Source organism: Kogia breviceps, chromosome 4 (genome assembly GCF_026419965.1).
Source record: "Kogia breviceps isolate mKogBre1 chromosome 4, mKogBre1 haplotype 1, whole genome shotgun sequence".
Lineage (NCBI taxonomy): Eukaryota > Metazoa > Chordata > Mammalia > Artiodactyla > Physeteridae > Kogia > Kogia breviceps.
This window is the reverse complement of record NC_081313.1, coordinates 75,380,097-75,398,048: the sequence shown is the minus strand read 5'-3', so window position 1 is coordinate 75,398,048 and position 17,952 is coordinate 75,380,097. Positions and strand designations below refer to the sequence as shown.

The following is a 17,952-nucleotide window of genomic DNA, read 5'->3' as shown; positions in this document are numbered from 1 at the left end:
TCATGCCTAAATTATGCCAGATTTGGCCAGGGATTCTCATTAAGCAGGTTCTTGTTTTCTTTTAACATTTATTCATCACTCTTTCAGCAGTTTCTTATTTTCTTGCATACAAAAAAATTTTTTTTCAGACTTAACTTGTACTTTCTTTGCTTCAAGCCCTGAATCAGCCTTTTCTCCCTGGAAACTTGGTTCCTTCTATGGCGAACGGCATATAAAACTCAAGCCCCTGAATCAGCCCGATCTCCAATTAGCTCTGGGTATTTTTATTGAAAAAGTTTTTATATATGTATGTATAAAACAGACACCAAGTTCTGTGTATAGGTGGTGGTGTCATTGCTTCTCAGCTGTCAGCAAATGTGCATGTGTATCTGTGAGGACACATGCATATATATATTCACAGTTTTTACTCTCTGTAGATAGCTAAATATAGAAATAAATAAGGTATAGATGTATATATGTATGCATGTATATATGTGTATATATGCTCATGTAGATATACACCTATATCCAACTTATCTATGTACATGGATAGAAGATAAATATATATATATATATATATATATATAATATATATATGGTAAAAAATAAAAGTGCATACTGGTACCAGCTCAATATTTTTTTATTAATCAAATCTCAGTATTAAACCCTGAAGCAGAATAATTAAACCTTGCAGAGGAGAGAAACTGTAGTTGATTTCTTTCTACTAAGCTCTTACTATATTCTCCTATATTACAGCCTGAAAACTGAAGGGATATGACTTTTCTTCGAGGTAGCCAAGACTCTCCTATTCCTTACAGTAACATGAAACTGATGCTGAATTACCACTCCTAGCAATGTAAAGTGACTGGGTGATGTTTTGTATCTATATCCGGAGATGTAAAGTTAGCAGTTAGGAAGGAGTTGAGACTGGAAGAGTTGTGAAAGCAGTGTACTCTGGGAACTGTAGTATTTCGTTCAGTGTTACTAATGATAAAGGTATTACAGATGCTGATTATCGTGAAGTTCACCCTGCATATTTAGATGAGCTAACTTTGGAATCAGGCATGCTGGATTTTAGCTCTAGTATATTTGCATGTCAGTAGTAAACAAAATGTTGTAAAATGTCCCAAATTAAACTATATCCTGTTCATATTAGCCACTCTTTCAGCTTAAAACCTGAGAAGACCATGTATATTATATTAAATATTTTCTTATTTTATATTAAATATTCTAATCTGAAATTTATGGGACCAAGAAATTTCCAGAAAGAATTGGGAGGGTAAATGGATAGTCAGCCAAGTTACAGGATTTTCTTCTAAGCCTGTTTCTGCTAATTCAATAATGAAAACTTAGAAAAAGTTAAAAACCAAAAAAATTTGTTGAGCACCTTATTCCACTTGCTTTGGTTTGAATTATAATAAAAAAAAAACCCATAGTCTTCATTCTCAAGGAACATAAATTAAGTAGAGGAAATAAGACTAAAAGGAATATAATAAGCAGGAGAGTAAAAGCCAGTAAATAATTATTTGCTGAATAGACTCCTGTTGACAGAGGAAATATTTTAGGGGGAAGGTTTATGAAGATAGTGTGCTTTAAGGTGATTTTTTTTTTTTTTTTTTTTTTTTTTTTTTAGGATGACTATAATTGAAGAGCCAGAGGTACAAAAACATTAGATAAGAAAACTAATATTTAGAGACCTTAAAATAAGTATCATTTTAAATGGTTAAAAACATAAGAAAAGTAACATATAAAAAAGATTAGAACAATATAAAAAAGAAAGCATAGATTAAATAATACCGAAGAAAATGTACAGACATCAAAATACAGTCAATAAAGTTAAAAATTCAGTGGACTAGTTAAATAGCAGATTAGACACAGCTGAAGGGAGAATTAGAATCCCAGAAGGTAGACCTAATAAAATTACTCAGTATTTAGCCCTGAGAGATAAAAAGGGATGGAAAATATGAAAGTGGGCTTATAATAGGGAGAGTAGAACAAGAATGTCCAGCATGTATCTAGTAGGAGTTCCAGAAGAAGAGAATGGGAGTGAGTGAGGAAATATTTGAAGAAGTACTATCTGTGAATTGTTTTGAATTGGTGAAAGGTTCAAGAAGTACACTGAGTCCTCAGGAAGATTGATAAGACTTAATTTATATCTAGACATTATAGTAAATCTACAGCATATCAGAGACATAGGGAAAGATCATAAACCAGAGGATGAAGCCTGATTACTTACAACCACAGTAAAACTGACAGCAGAAATATTAACAATAACCATGGAAACCAGAAGACACCAGAGAAAATATCTATTGTTCTAGAACTTTATGCCCAAGTAAAACTATCATTCAGTGTTAGGTCCAGATAGAGATATTTTCAGACAAAAAACTGACAGTTTACTTTTTCCTAAAGAACTAATGAAGAAGAAAACTGAATTAATGAGAGTGAAAGAGATGTACCCCAAAAGGAATGCCGAGCAAATGAATTGATTATCACGTGGGGAATCAAAACAAACTTTACCTAAATAAAGCAAAATAATCACACACACACACACACACACACAAAAGGTACAAATCAAGGGAAAAAATATATCTTATACAAATAGTATATAAGATGAGTTTAAAAAATGGATTAAAGCTCTTTCAAGTCAAACTATTCAAGAGGAAAAGAAAATTTATTAATTTTAGACTTTGATATGTCAAATATTCATGTTAAAGCTATAAAGATGCCACTAGAGGAATAGAACTAGAATATGTAACTTTTATCCAGAAAGGCAGGAGTAAAGAAAAGTTAATCTATTAAAAGATAGGAAAAGCAAAAAAGAAACATATAAAAAGCAAGGTAAGGTACAAAATACAATGAAAAGTTAAATCTAAATTCAGTAATCACAATGAATTAAATAAACTTGCCAGTTAAAAGATGGTCAGCATGAATTTAAAAATAATTTTGTATGTGATGTATAAAATACGTATCTAAAATATAAGACCAGGCTTCCCTGGTGGTGCCGTGGTTAAGAATCTGCCTGCCAATGTAGGGGACACGGGTTTGAGCTGTGATCCCAAAAGATTCCACATGCCGTGGAGCAGCTAAGCCTGTGCACCACAACTACTGAGCCTGCTCTCTAGAGCTCACGAGCCACAACTACTGAGCCCGTGAGGCACAACTACTGAAGCCCGTGTGCCTAAAGCCTGTGCTCTGCAACAAGAGAAGCCCCCACTCACCGCAACTAGAGAAAGCCTGTGAGCAGCAACGAAAACCCAACGCAGCCAAAAATAAAATAAATAAATTTTTAAAACTAAAAAATAAAAGAAAAATATGAGAGCATGTTAAAGTAGAAAGTAAACCTAATTATGCATACAGTTTTTAAAAAATATTAAAAGTAGATATTTTGCAAAGTGGTTATTTACTGTTTGAGCATTATTATTTTCTATTTTTATTAAGCTATAATTGTAAATTTTCCAGTTTTGTTTAAAAATGGAAAAAATCTATAACATTAAATTTAATATGTAAATCTCATCTACTTATTAACTTTCAATACTCGTAGAAGTACTACATAGTCCTTGCTGGTATAATACTAAATGATTCTGTTGAACCATGAATTGCTCAGCCCTGAAGGTAAAAATTACACTGCTTTGGGGATAAACATGTTTTAAATCAAGTAGTTGCTCAGAACTAAAATCTCCTACTACTTGCACTTTGTTTAGAGATGAAATGAATAAGACTGGTTTCTTAAAAGCCATGGAGTTTTAAAAGTGCTATTTGTATCAATAAGTGACGTGAAACTGAGATAATCTTAACGAAGACTGTTTTAAATGCAAAAGTCTGTTTCCAAAATTATTATTAAACTTCTAATATAGTAAAAACTCATAATATCAAACTTTTTTACATTTGTGATACACTTGTAAGTCAGACTGCCTGTATTGACTCCACTTGGATTATTTGTGAAATCAGAGCTTCCTAAGCAAATGAGTAGTGTTAAAAGGAGTTGCTGAGGTAAAACTCAACTGTTTTCAACTGTTCTGAGTATCTATTTAATACAGAAATCATATACATAATTGTTTTAGGCAGAGGAGAACTAAGAAAACTGTCACTTTACTGTACTAATTACAAATCACTTAATTTTATTCCATCAATTAGAACTAGATTTATCCTAGGTAACAATTTATTAACCTAAGTCTCTTTAAAAGTTGTTCCTTTTAAAATCTTTTATAATTCATATTTTACTACTTCAGGTTGGTAGTCTATTGAGTCTGTTTTCTGAGACTTTCTTTGATTATGGGGCATAAAATGTCATAGATATACTTAAATCTTTGAGAGTATTTCTTTCAGTTCAGTTCATCCACGCTTATACTCCAAATCAGGGTACTGTTAGCATTTAGTTGTCCTCTCCAGAGGTGGATGTTACTCAGGATTTATGGATGTTGGTGTTTTGTGCCTTGGCCTAAAGTTCTTACTCTTCTGATGGGCCCAATACAGAAATTTTTATCTTACCATTAATAAAGTTGAGAAATGAAAATTGTTATTGCTGTGAATCAATGAGGTCAAACTTAATTTCTTACTAATGAGAGGGTTTTCTTCAGAGTAAGAAAGAACAGAAGTTTAGCCATCTAACAGTAAAGTTAACTTTGTATTTTTGTTTAATTAAAATATTTATGTTAATTTTCTTTCATTTCTCCAGTCATATTTCTTGTCATATATCCCATTTTATTTCTCAAATCCAGTCGCAAAAAGGTCTAAAGTACCTTCTGGGAAGCTTCTTAGTTTCATTACCCACCTCCTTAAATTATAATCTGCCAGAATAATTTCAGTGCTTTTGCAGGAATAAAGGGTGTCATTGTTAGCTTCTTATTTAATTAATGACCAGATGTAATGCAGAAATGCATGAGGTACATGATAAGCACATAGCAACTGCTCAATAAATGTCAGTTAAATTTATTGCAGGGTGAGTATACCCCTTCTGTTGGAAGTACTCCATTGAGAATTTTTATCAGACTTCATTTTCCTTCTTCCCACTGTCTATTTCTTTCATTGCCCTGCTCTTTCTGTTAAAATTTTCTTTAATCCCAAGGTAGAGAAATCCTGAGCTAGAAAAAAGTCTAGTTTGACTCCAGTTCGTAGAGGGCATTATTCTGTTGTTAGCCAAGGGATCTATTTCATGAATATATAATCTCAAAATTACTTCCATATGTCTTCCATTGTGGCTTCATTTAATTTTAGCTATATGACTACTTCTTAGGAATCAAAAGAAATCCAGAGAAATTATCAGGTGTAGTAATTTTTTTTTCTTTCCAGTTTTTCTTTCAAATAATACTGTACTGCTTCATGGGTAGTGTGAGTACATTATAACAGAGTATTCTCAGCTTCTCCCTCCCATAACTTATAATCTTGCTGTCATTCATTTCTCTTTTCTATAAGCTATAATCACCAAAAACATCGCTGCTATTATTTTCAACAAACTGTTGTCTGTTAAGACAATTAAGAATAAGAAAAGGGACTTCCCTGGTGGCGCAGTGGTTGAGAATCTGCCTACCAATGCAGGGGACACGGGTTCAAGCCCTGGTCTGGGAAGATCCCACATGCCACGGAGCAACTAAGCCTGTGCACCACAACTATTGAGCCTGTGCTCTAGAGCCCATGAGCCGCAACTACTGAGCCCGCGTGCCACAGCAACTGAAGCCTGCACGCCTAGAGCCTGTGCTCCACAAACAAGAAACCACTGCAATGAGAAGCCCGCATACTGCAGCCAAGAGTAGCCCCTGCTCGCCGCAACTAGAGAAAGCCTGCATGTGGCAATGAAGACCTGATGCAGCCAAAAATAAATAAATAAATAAATCTTTTTTAAAAAGAATAAAAAATTTAAAAATTATTTTACCTTAATTTATTCCTCTCTAACACTCTTCCTTTCTTTATGTACATCCAAATTTCTGACCTGTATAATTTTCCTTCTCTCTGAATAATTTATTTTAACATTTCTTGTGGTAGATCTACTTGCAAAAATTCCCTCAATTTTTGATTGAGAAAATCTTATTTCTCACCTTTGAAGGATAAGTTCACTGGATACAGAATTATAGATTGGTGGATTTTTTTCTTTCAATACTTTGAATATTTCACTCTGCTCTCTTCTTACATGTGTGATTCCAAAGAGAAGTCTGATATAATTCTTAATTTCTTTTCCTCTCTAGGTGAGTCTTCCACATCCATCACTCTCCCAGATCTCTCCATAGTGCCAGTCTGGATTCTTTGTGTTTGGCTTTGTGCAGTTTTAATATGATATGGCCAGGTGTAGTTTTGATATTTATCCTGCTTGGAGTTCTTTGGATCACCTGGATCTGTGGTTTTGTGTCTTTCATTGATTTTGGAATATTCTCAGCCATTATTATGTCAAATTGTTCCTCTGTTCTTTTCTCTTTCTTCTCTTTCTGGTATTACTATTATGCATATGTTAAAACTTTTGTAATTGCCCTATAATTCTGATATTCTGCTCCATCTTTTCATTTTTTCTTTTCCTCTTTGCATTACAGTTTTGAAAGTGTGTACTGTTACATCTTGAAACTCTGATTCTTTTCTTGGCCATATCTAGTCTACTGATGAGCCCATCAAAAGCATTCTTCATTTTCATTACAGTGTTTTTGATATAGCATTTTCTTTTGATTCTTTCTTAGAGTTTCCATCTCTCAGCTTACATACTCATCTGTTCTTTTATGTTGTCAAGTTTTTCAATAAATCCTTTGGCATACTACTTATTGTTTTAAATTCTGATAATTCCAAATGTTCTGATGCTTGATTTGTCTCTTCAGGTTGTTTCTTTTTGCCTTTTAGTGTGCCTGGTAATTTTTTGTTGAAAGCTGGACATGTTGTATTGGGTAAAAGGAACTTTGGTAGATAGGTCTCTAGTGTGAAGTTTTATGTTTATCTGGCTAGGAGTCAGTCTGTGTCTACTATTTGCTGTAGCTCTTGTGGCCAAGGCTAAAATTTCCTCTTATGTCCTTGTTTTTGTTTTTCCTGTTGTCTTTAAGTGTTCCTGGAGATTTTAAATAGGGGTGAGCCTTGCAGTTCTTTTAGCTGTATCTCATTCCTTGTTATTTTATAGGAGCCCTGTTGCTATGGTGGTAATGTGAGGAAGGGTGGGAGGAAACCATCTATAGTCCTAAGATTAGGTCTCAGTCTTTTAGTGAACCTTTTGCTTCCTCTTGTCAGTTACACTCTTGTGAAATAGTTTTCCTTGTGGGAAGGCCTTATTAAGGAGAATAGAGTTCAGTAGTATTTCAAAATGGTTACTTTCCTCTTCCCCTGCTGGAAGCAGGTGAGGATTTTTCTCTAATCTCCACAGTGAGAACCTAGTGAGGCTCATGGAGGTAAAACTCATAGAAGTTTGGAGAATCCTTCTTTAAGGCTGAGGCCCCTCCTAATTTTTCATTCTTAAGCTAGTATTCATATTGAACCTCCAGAAATTAATCAATTATAGTTGAAAGTGTTCCTACCCCAGGACTGGCTTCAGCCAACACTTCTGCGCCTGCACTTTTGTTACCAGTAAGTCTTTATCCTCTGTATCTGCCTGGCTGTCTCTCCAGTTTTCGGGGAAGCAGTTTGCCCTGTGACCTCAAATATCCAATAGATCTAAGAAGAGTCGTTGGTTTTCAGTTTGTGCAGCTTTTTTCTTTTTGTGAGCATAGGAGTGACTACTTCCAGGCTCTTCATATTTCAGAACAGAAAACAGAAGTTCCTGTGTTTCTTATTAGAATGAAGATTTCACTTTAGCTCAGTCTTATTAGCCTCTGAAGCCTTTTCTTTTCATGTAGGAACTTCACTGGAAACAATATTTCTAGTGAATATTTGAACATAGATTACATTTGGGCAAGATACATTTTTTCATCTATTTTTTTCAAAATTATCTTTTCATTTATTGACTTTTCTAAATGCAGACTGCAGTCCTTCTCAGGCTGTAAGGCTATGAATCCTTGATTCTTTATTTCTAAGCCTCAATTCAGCAGTTAGAAAGATTTTTTAAAAATCTGAAGCACTTATCTCCCTCAAAGGATGTAGACAGAATGAACAGTGAGGAGAATTTGTATACTGTTTCAAAGTACCTTCAATGCACCAGACACTATCCTGTATGGATACACAGAAATGTAGAGGTAGGATACTGAAATTGTAGTGTTCTCAGGCTAGTTAGGTAACAAGACAAGTGAATAATATCAAACTCATATGCTTCAGGCATGTGCAGAGAAGCACAGAGGTGGGACATTTTGTCTTACCTTGGAGGGTTGGGATGAGGCAGGAAAAAGTCACCTAAAGCAGCTGACATGTGATCTATCTCTTGGAGGATGACTAGGGTGGAGGAGAACATTCCAGCAGAGAAAACTGCCTACAAGTTAGATGGTTTAGTTTATGGTTGCTTTTCTTCTGCAGTCAGGACTTTGAGAGCAAGGCAAATTGGGCAAGTTAAGTAGTGTCTTTCCAACTCTATTCGATGTATGGTTTTACTAGAACAGATACTTGCTCTACAATGTTTTTCAAAGTCAAATGTAAGCAATGTTTGAATTGGTTTGTATTATATTGCAGTATGAAATTGAGAATTAACTGCAATATGTATTTCATATTGATATAAGGTATAACCTGACAAAATAATTTTTTAATTCTCAAATTATGTCTTGTAAGTATTTTGCATGGTGGTAGAATTCATTTGAGTTTAAGTTTGATTGGTTTTATTGTTTCTTTAAATGTAAGGATATTTTATGATTTCATAGAAGGAAATTTTTAGAAATGATAACCCACTCATTTTAGCTAATCTCATTTAGTTAAACCATTTCTCTTGAAGTGGTAACCCGTTATATAACTTCATGTGTATTTTTAGACCCATACATATATTTACTCTTTCAGGTTTATAGTACTGCTACTTCCTGGTGAAGGTATAATGAAGATAATTTAAAATTCTACATAAAATATAGGAATACTATTCAATTAATAACTAGTAGATTATCACCTAGTTCTAGTTTAGTGTCATAGCTTTTGAAATTACTATTACCAGACGATATAAAGCTGTTCTAGCATACATCTAATATACTGTTTCTAAAATGAATGAATATGTATACAGAGAAGGAGGGCTTTTGGACTTCTTAGAGAAAGCAGGATAGAGAATCTTATTTTAGATGACAGAAGACAGCACCAAAGTGATCTTAATTTTTCTAAAAACAAAAAAATCATCTGATCTTGTTTCATATTAAGATTTGACATTTAATTATGTTGCTGCTAAAATTATTCTCTGAGATACTGTGTATAGATGATTCAAAATATTTTTGAAACCCTCCTTAAAATGACCATTAAAGCCTATTAAATCATCACTTTTACTCCAGACACCTCTTTCTTCACTTGCTTTGCTTTTTTTTTTTTTTTTTGCTTTGCTTTCTTTAATAGAAATAGTGTGTTAGTTTTCTGTTGCTGCTGTAACAAATTACCGTAAATTTAGTAGCTTAAAACAACACAAATATATTATCCTACAATTCTTGAGGTCAGAAGTTCAGTATGAGTGCCATCAGACTAAAACCAAGGTGTTGGACAGGCTGTTCCTTTCTGGAGTCTTTAGGGGGACAATCCATTTACTGCTTCTTTGAGTTGTTGGCAGAATTCAGTTCCTTGCAAGTATAGCACCTAGGTCTTGTTTTCTTACTGGCTATAAACTGAGGATTGTGCCGCCTTTTAAAGGCCACCACATTTCCTGGCTCATTGTCTGCTTCCTCCATCTTCAAAACCAGCAATGGCCTGTCAAGGCCTTCTCACTTTGCATCTTTCTGACATACTGTTCTGTAATCTTTTACTTATAAGGATTTATATGATTAAGTTGGGCCCACTCAGATAATCCAGGGTACTATCCCCATCTTGGGTTCTTAACCTTAGTCATATCTGCAAAGTCCCTTTTACCATGTAACATAACATATTAACAGGTTAACAGGAGTTAGGATGTAGACATCTTTGGGGAGCCATGTTTCTGCCTAATATAACCGGTAGTACTAACTGGTGCCTGGCTTTGCTGCATCAGTTTTCCTTTTCTGTTTAGAATACCTCTGACTTCTCCCTCTTTGATTCATGGAATACAAAAGAAGTGTTAGGATTCAGCAGAGTCATGATAGTACTATATTAGACATAATACCTATAGGGAAATTATAGAGAAAAGAGAATTCTAGAAATACTGAAAAAAAAGGAAAATATGCTTACAGAGTATTGCTTTGTAAAATAGAAAGTCCTTGTGTATTTTTGTGAGTTTATATTAACTATTTTGAATCCTTAGTATTAAGGTCCATAGTTATTCAGTACACAGCAGCAGGAAGTAAACCAGTAAAGAGCCTCTTAATTTAGTATGAAAATATTCCAAGATAGATATTCAGAGCAATAAATTTTTAATAATATATGTGAATTTTGATAATGGACAACATTGCATTTTAATATGTTATTTCTTTCCTACTTAGATCATCACGAAGTATGTATATGAGCTCCTGGAAAAGGACTGTAATTTGAAAAAAATATCTATTCCAGTAAGTCCAATTTTAAAAAATATTTATAGTTCCAAATAAAATAGTTTTCAATTCAGAAGAAAACTTTTGTTTTAGGTTAACTGTGATAAGTTTAAATGTTAAGATCCTAGTGTTTTGATATTGATAAAGATAATATTAAATTCCTGTCATTATATCTCATCTCATTGTGCACAGTAGTTCTTAAAAAGTAATATTCTTCAGTGTAGAGAAAAACTGATTTCCAGTCTTTTTTGAAAATGATGACACAAAAGGACTACCCTTTCCTCTACCTTTTCTCATTTCATTGGTATAATTTATTTTTACTTATTTATTTGAAGTAAACCAGTGTTCCTTTTCTTGCATTAGACATTCACCATCACTTTAATTATTTCTTGATTTTTTAAAAATTATATGTTTTATTTTTGTGTTTTTTCCTCTGCACATCCCCGATTCACTCCTGGGTGCTCCCTGTTTCATAACACTACTCATCTCTTTTTTGGTAGAACACTTTTTTGAAGTTTTGCACATTTTGCCATTTCAGAGTGAAAAAGTTTGAAATTTGTTCTGAGATTCAGCTTCTCAAAAGAACTTTTTTTTTTAATGGAAAACATGAAATTTTAAGTGTTTAAATGAAGAAATAGTAACCTTATGTGTGTAATGATGGTAGACTAGATTAGATGATCTTTAAGGTCCCTGACAACTCTCTGATTTCACAATCTATATGAATCTCTAAGACTTCATGAAAGTAATTTATTTAAAGCACAAAACTTTGAATATTGATAATTTTGTTTACATGAAATTTTAAAGTTCTTTGGGCAGTGTTATTCTACTATGAATTGCTATCCATCCTCCCAAATTAATTTCATAGTTTGATTTTTTTTTAAAGAAATCTATTTTATATTTAATTTTCTATAGGCAACCTCAAGTACTAGGTCACATTGTTTATCATTTATTCATTCATGCAACAAATATTTATTTTAGGGTACCAGGTACTGTTCCAAGTGCTAGTGTCATAGCAGTGAATAAAATATTCAATATTATTCCATGTAATGACTAGGCCAACCCTTGTTTTTTGGGAAGCTTTCCTTCCTTTTGAACTATGTGAAAACCAAGATTTTAGTATCTTTTGGGGAGTGAATATAAAAGTCTTTTATGGATTCAAATCTATTTTAGTTTTGACTTTAGGTCTAGTGTCTTACTCTATTAAAACTATGTATTGAATTTTGTCTTCTGGAAAGTTAAGGTAGAATTTTGTCACTTTGTCCAGTCTTCTTTTCTTGTTAATTCTGTTTCTTTCGAAGTTTCTGAAGAATGATATTTAAAGAGCCTTAGGTTAATTCATTGTTACATCACAATTAATATTGAGTCCTTTAACTCTGTAATACTTCTAGTTCCATGGAACCTTTAAACTCACTTCAATTCCCTAGATTTCTAGAACAAATTACAAGATAATTGGCCATATCTCTCATGTTATATGATTGACTCATTAATTTTCTTTATAGAAAGCCTGAGATTAGATTTAGAAGGACTTCAATTATTTTCTTCTTTTTCAATTTGAAAATATCAGAACATCAGAGTATTTAAGGAAAAAAAATGAAAATGAACAATGGTTCCTCTTTTTCTTTTTCCTCTTGTTCCTCTGTAACTATTTAGACTATAAAGTTACACAGAGGGAGCTTTACATTATATGAGACCTATAACAACCTTCATGTCCATTTTTGGTTAGTAAAGATTCCCTAATTTTATAAACATTAAAGAAACAAGAAAATTTTTATTTTAGGAAGTTTATCTCTCCTTAGATTATCATCACATATTTTATATAGTTGTGAATTTTTCTTCCCTAAGTATTAGTTTTCTCCTGAGTTCTCTTAAATCCCAAAGCTAGCAGTGAGAGTGGGGTTTTTTTGTTGTCGTTCAGAGTCGTTTTTTTTACTACAGGAATACCACCAAACTTTTTTTTTCCTGATGATAAACTAAGTGTTAGTGTTATAGTTGAAATATTTAACAAGGAAAGAAAAACTTTTTTTTAAATGACAGCACTTCATGGAAGTCCATGATTTGACAGGTCATGATCATGTCTCATGTTTACTCTCCACCTCACATAAATAGGTACAAAATATTCTCCATTTTAGTATCTCACACTTGTGTAGAATATTGGATACGTGAATTTAACTTGACTACAGTTTTGCATTCAATTTATTCAATCATATTTAAATAAATATCAAAATAAGTGATTTTCATAAGTATCCCAAAGTGAATTGTTAATTGCTAAAAATTGTTTGGTGCAGTCTGACTGACCAATGGCCTTTGAGGTTGATTTGTCTCTAACGTGAGGTGGTATGCTGGAATGACCTTTATGTGTATTCCTTAATGAAAGCTCATCTTAGTAAATTACCATTGTTTGAAGATAAATGGCCTTGGAACAACCATTTCAAAACTTAAGTTAATGAAGGAAAAATTATTTTATTCATATAGATATTTTTCTATTTTAAATTAGCACTAACTTTACACAGAGTAAATTATAGCCACCAGCTGCAGAGTCACAGTTCTGGATTATATTGAGATGAATATGTCAATGATGAGCTTAAATACTGTTCTTATTCCTTAATCATTAATACCATTACATTGTTCATTTTCATTTTTTTTCCTTAAATACTCTGATGTTCTGATATTTTCAAAGTCAACATATCTGGATGTTCAAGTAAAACATGTATTCATTTGTTCATGGCTACCTTAACTTGTAGCCCCTTAAAAAATTCTTGAACAGTGGTATAATATTAAAAAACACATGTTTATCTTCAGAAAATAAGTACTTTCCCAGTTTTAAAGTGATTATTGTGGAATTTAAAGTGCCAACATACCATTGCTTAAAAAATTGACTCAGGTGCTTGGTAACAGGGGACTTAGTACGATGGAAAAAAGAAACAGTGATCAGCACCTGCTGGAAAGTCTATAGCTAGGGGTTTTTTCATTAAGATAAACAGATGTCCATTTCCATACATTCCAGAATCCATTAAGGCCTCACAGACTTTAAGAGGCTCTTTTATTTGTGCATATTTAGACATACTTTTTGGTAAATGAATGACTGGAAACCTCTTTTTTATTTTTCACTGACAGCTTTGCTTTTTAATTTTTTCTTTTTTTTCTTATTACCATTTTCTTTTTTTAAGCCATTTTAACTGAAAGATTCATCTGCTTTCATATAATGTTCCTAGGTAAAAGGGAGTTTTTCTTCTCAGAGTTGGTTTCCGTCTGTCTCCCATCCACTTTTCTTGCTCTATGACTTGAGTCATATCCATTGTCATCATAGTAATTTGTTTATTCTAGACGTCACATGCAAGTGAAGCTAATGTGGTAGTGTTATACTTCATACTTCTCTTACTGCATATTTAATTACTACTAATAAAGATACAGATATGCCATTTTAATTCTAAGCATTGTGTAGTTCTTTTAAAATTCTTTGTAGTCATGCATTCATTTAATCTTCCATTTGTGCTTTCTGAACCAGGCAAGTATTGTAAGCAGTTAAGAGGACGCATTATTTAGTTAAATGCCTTTTATCTAAAGGAATTCACTAGTGATGCTTGATAAGATTCTTTATTCCAAAAGTTCATTCATTCTTATATAAATGAGTGCCTACAATGTGCCAGCCTTTCTTCTAGGCATTGGGAATGTAGCTGGAGACAAACAAAGGTCTATGCCTTCCTGGACTTACATTCTAGTAGAGGGAGCAGATGGTAAATAATAGAATATTATTAAAAGCATATTAGATTGTGTTATGTGCTATGGAGGAACATAAAACAGAGAATGGGACTAGGGAATTCTTGGGGAAGTGTTTAAATGGGGTGGTCAGAGAAGGTTTCACTGAGAAGATGGTATTTTTTTCTTAAGCTCTGTGGCCCTGCTCTTCTTGCTGAAATAATTACCTTTTGTGCTCTGTTTACACAACTGGCTAAGCATCTATTACTGACACCAATCTGATTGTTTTAGAAATAGAGAAATTTAATTTTTTTTTTTTTTTTTTTGTCCCAGGAGTAGTGTCTGGGAACATTTGGAATCCAAGGAATTTTTTGGTATTGAGTTTTTTTTTTCTTATTTTGCTAATTTTATGAATCTATATTGTTGATGAAGTGAAGTGCTATTGCATTACCCAGCATGTGGATTGACTTTCTCTATTTGAGGATGTGTTTATTACCACCTGTCAAGATTTTAACTTCTGGCTCTGACCTGGTTGCACAAAGGCTGCCATTCCTAGTTACTTGCCACTGCTGATGTGGAATACCACTCAGTGCATGCCATGGCATATGTAATAAGAGGTTGGGAAGTTATCCCTTTCTAAAAGTCTTTTGAATCTTTCAAATCTAAATCATACATCATCTAGTTTAAACCTAACTGTTAAGTGTAATCAAAATGACTAAGAATATTCACTTTTCATACCGTCAATAACTAGTACATAAAATAAGGTTATCAAAGTATACAAATAATATTCCTTCATAAAATAATTATTATATAATCCTGTGTTCATACTCTGAATGAAATTTCAAACTCCATTTACACAGAACAGTTGGTGTTTGAATTTTTAAATAGTTCCCTCTCCTACTGTTGTTAAAAGCTTAGTAGTTTTCCTTGCTAATATATGGTTTTCCAATATGTGTATTCTCCAGCTGGGTTTTTCTGGGTTTTATTTTAGGTGCAGCATATTTCTATTATAACTTATAGGTTTAATAGCTGTGTGACCTTGGGTGAGTTATTTAAACTCTCTAGGCCTCAACTTCTTCATCTATAAATGAATATAATAATAGTGCAACCTTAACAGAAATAATATTTTCAAAACATTTAGCATGGTATCTAGATCATAGGAAGCACTTAAAAATTAGTTATTCTTATTTATAATGATAATATATAATATTAAATATACAATAATAATGGAGAAAGACATATTTCCAGTATCCTTTTTTCATATTTTTATATGTTTAAATTACTATCATGTCTTTTTTTGTTCCTCTACCTTATATATAATTATCAATCTCTAATGAAAATTTTATTTTAAAGTTTTTTTACTTCTATAATTCTGTAATAGTCATTCTATAATTTATAGTAACCATTAGTTGTTTTCTCATTTGTGTCTATACCTGATCAGAAAACATTTATTTATTATTTAATTTTTTTTAATTACAGGTAGATGCCACTGAGAGTGAACCAAAGAGTTTTATCTTTATGAGTGAGGATGCTTTGACAAATCCACAGAAACTGATGGTTTTAATTCATGGTAGTGGTGTTGTGAGGGCAGGTCAGTGGGCTAGAAGGCTTATTATAAATGAAGATCTGGACAGTGGCACACAGATACCTTTTATTAAGAGAGCTATGGATGTAAGTGCAATTTCCTTTATGTTTTTTTTGGCATTTTATAGCTCTGTTTTAGTATGTGTTATAAGTTATTTTATCATGTCTTTTAAAAAGTCTTTCCTAAACATAGTCTTATCTTTAAATTGTTATTATTTATTTTATTTGTAGTGAAAGATTATTCTGTATTATTTTGCCTTTATAACAAGAGCAAAAAGGCATCTTAAGTATACAAAGATTTAGGTAAAATCTTTGAAATGAGTATTTTCAGTTCTAAATTTTTTCATTTCTTATTACATGAAATATCACTTAAATTATCAAATACTTATCAATATTATTGAAAATACTTCTGAAAAAAATCATGACTGCTTTTGTAAATCTTTGCCTACCTGATTTAGTGAAGTTAGAAACTAAAGGAAATCTGCTACCTTTAATTTAATATCTTATTCTTAAAAAAAAAAAAAAGAGTTGGAATAACTCAGTGTTTTTTTGTCATTAAAAAATAAAAACAAAAAACAACTCTTTAGAGCCCACAAATGTAATGCTTTAAGAATAAGACAAAGATATAACAAAATGGTAAATTGCAGTATTTATTGAATTACTTTATTCTTACTCGAATTCAAATTTTTTAGAAATTGGTGTTTTAAAATTGTGTTCAAGATTTTCTTTCCTGTAGTGGTAAAATTTCTTTTTCTGACCTAGCTTTGTTACATTTTAATATTTGGTGACTTGTTTTACTGTCTCATTCTTAAGTTCTGCAATGAATAGTTAAATTTTGCAAAGTTGGTTTTCTTTCACATATAAGCAGAGATTTTCTTCAGAAAAAAAAAAGGTAAAGTGACATCTTTACTTATAAAAGGTTAATATAATAACAGAAAGTTATCATGTATGCTTTGTAAGAGCTACATTATTACATTTTTGTAATTAAAAGTGGAAAGAAATTGTTTGATACACTTATGATTGCAAAGGTCAAAGATATGTTTCCTACTTTGTTAACTCTGAAATGATAAGATTAAAATTCAGCCCAGCGCCTAAAGAATATTTTGTTAATAGATTTTGAGGCTCTTAAAATGCTGCAAGTAGAATTTCATAGGTGAATTGTGTATTTTTTTTTTCAGTCTTCATGGATGTGCAAAGAACACAAAGACATTACTTTTGATTGGTTGCAAACTTCGATAGTGTGTTTTTTGGTAGAATTTAAGTAACTAAAATAAACTTAGTTTATTTTGAAGTAACTCACGTAATGTTATTTAAATGTTCCATATTTCAGGTTATGAATAGTGAAATGAACTTACTCTCTGGCACATTAGTTTGTGGTTAGAACAGATGCTGTTGATGTATTTTAAGAACTTTACATGTGAAATGTGATCACAATTTGGTGAATATTTGAACATACAATTTAGTAAAGAAAATCAGATGTTTGTACAAACACGTGCTTGGTGAGATACTTTATGTAAATTATATTGTCTGTGCTACTAGATCAACTAAGCCCTTCCCATTCTAGAGTATTTTATTGTTGTATAGGGTTTTTTGAAGTATAGGGGAGTATAGGGGTATAGAGTATAGGGGAAGCCATCCCAAATACCTTTGAACAAACTATCTGTTGAGATCCTAAACAAGAGGGAGGAGGTTTATCAGTAGCATTAGAATAGTCAGGCATTTTGTCCTTTTAAGTAGGGATAGTGTTTGGGGGATAACAGCATTTCATTGCCTTGCCATTTTTTGTGCTTTTCTCAATTAGAGCAGCTCAGGGTTCCTTGAAATAAAGCAGCTGATTTCTAAGTTCTTTAGTATTTAGTGTATGTTGTGTACTTTGAAAATTTTAGTTTATATACTTTATTCTCGATTTTATGAACTTTATTCTGGTAACTTTCTACATGGTGAACATTTAAAAATTGATACCTCTTTTTAATTCAGATAAAGTGATTTTATTACTTTGGCTTTACTTTTTCATGGTGTTTCTCTGGTAATTCTTCAAGGGCTGCTCTGTGTTTGTGTGTGGCTGGAGAGTGCGGAGACAGGTAGGGGAAAGGATGGTATTTTAGGAAGCAGGAAGAGGAAGACTAATAGGGAAAAAGAAGCTGCCTCATTCTTTTTAATCAGATTACTCCTACATATTTTTATT

General features: G+C 32.3%; 1 protein-coding gene across 15 annotated transcripts in view; it reads left to right on the top strand.

The window, feature by feature from the left end:
* ARB2A (ARB2 cotranscriptional regulator A) overlaps positions 1-17,952 on the top strand; it is a 428,393-nt gene that overhangs the window by 91,597 nt on the left and 318,844 nt on the right. For 13 of the 15 annotated variants that reach the window (XM_067031341.1, XM_059061464.2, XM_059061459.2 and 10 more), the window contains 2 exons: positions 10,440-10,505; positions 15,663-15,854. The exons of the other annotated variants lie outside the window; for them this stretch is intronic. In XM_067031341.1, the coding sequence (XP_066887442.1) occupies positions 10,440-10,505; positions 15,663-15,854 (258 nt within the window). The remainder of the gene's footprint in view (positions 1-10,439; positions 10,506-15,662; positions 15,855-17,952) is intronic. 15 annotated transcript variants of the gene reach the window in all.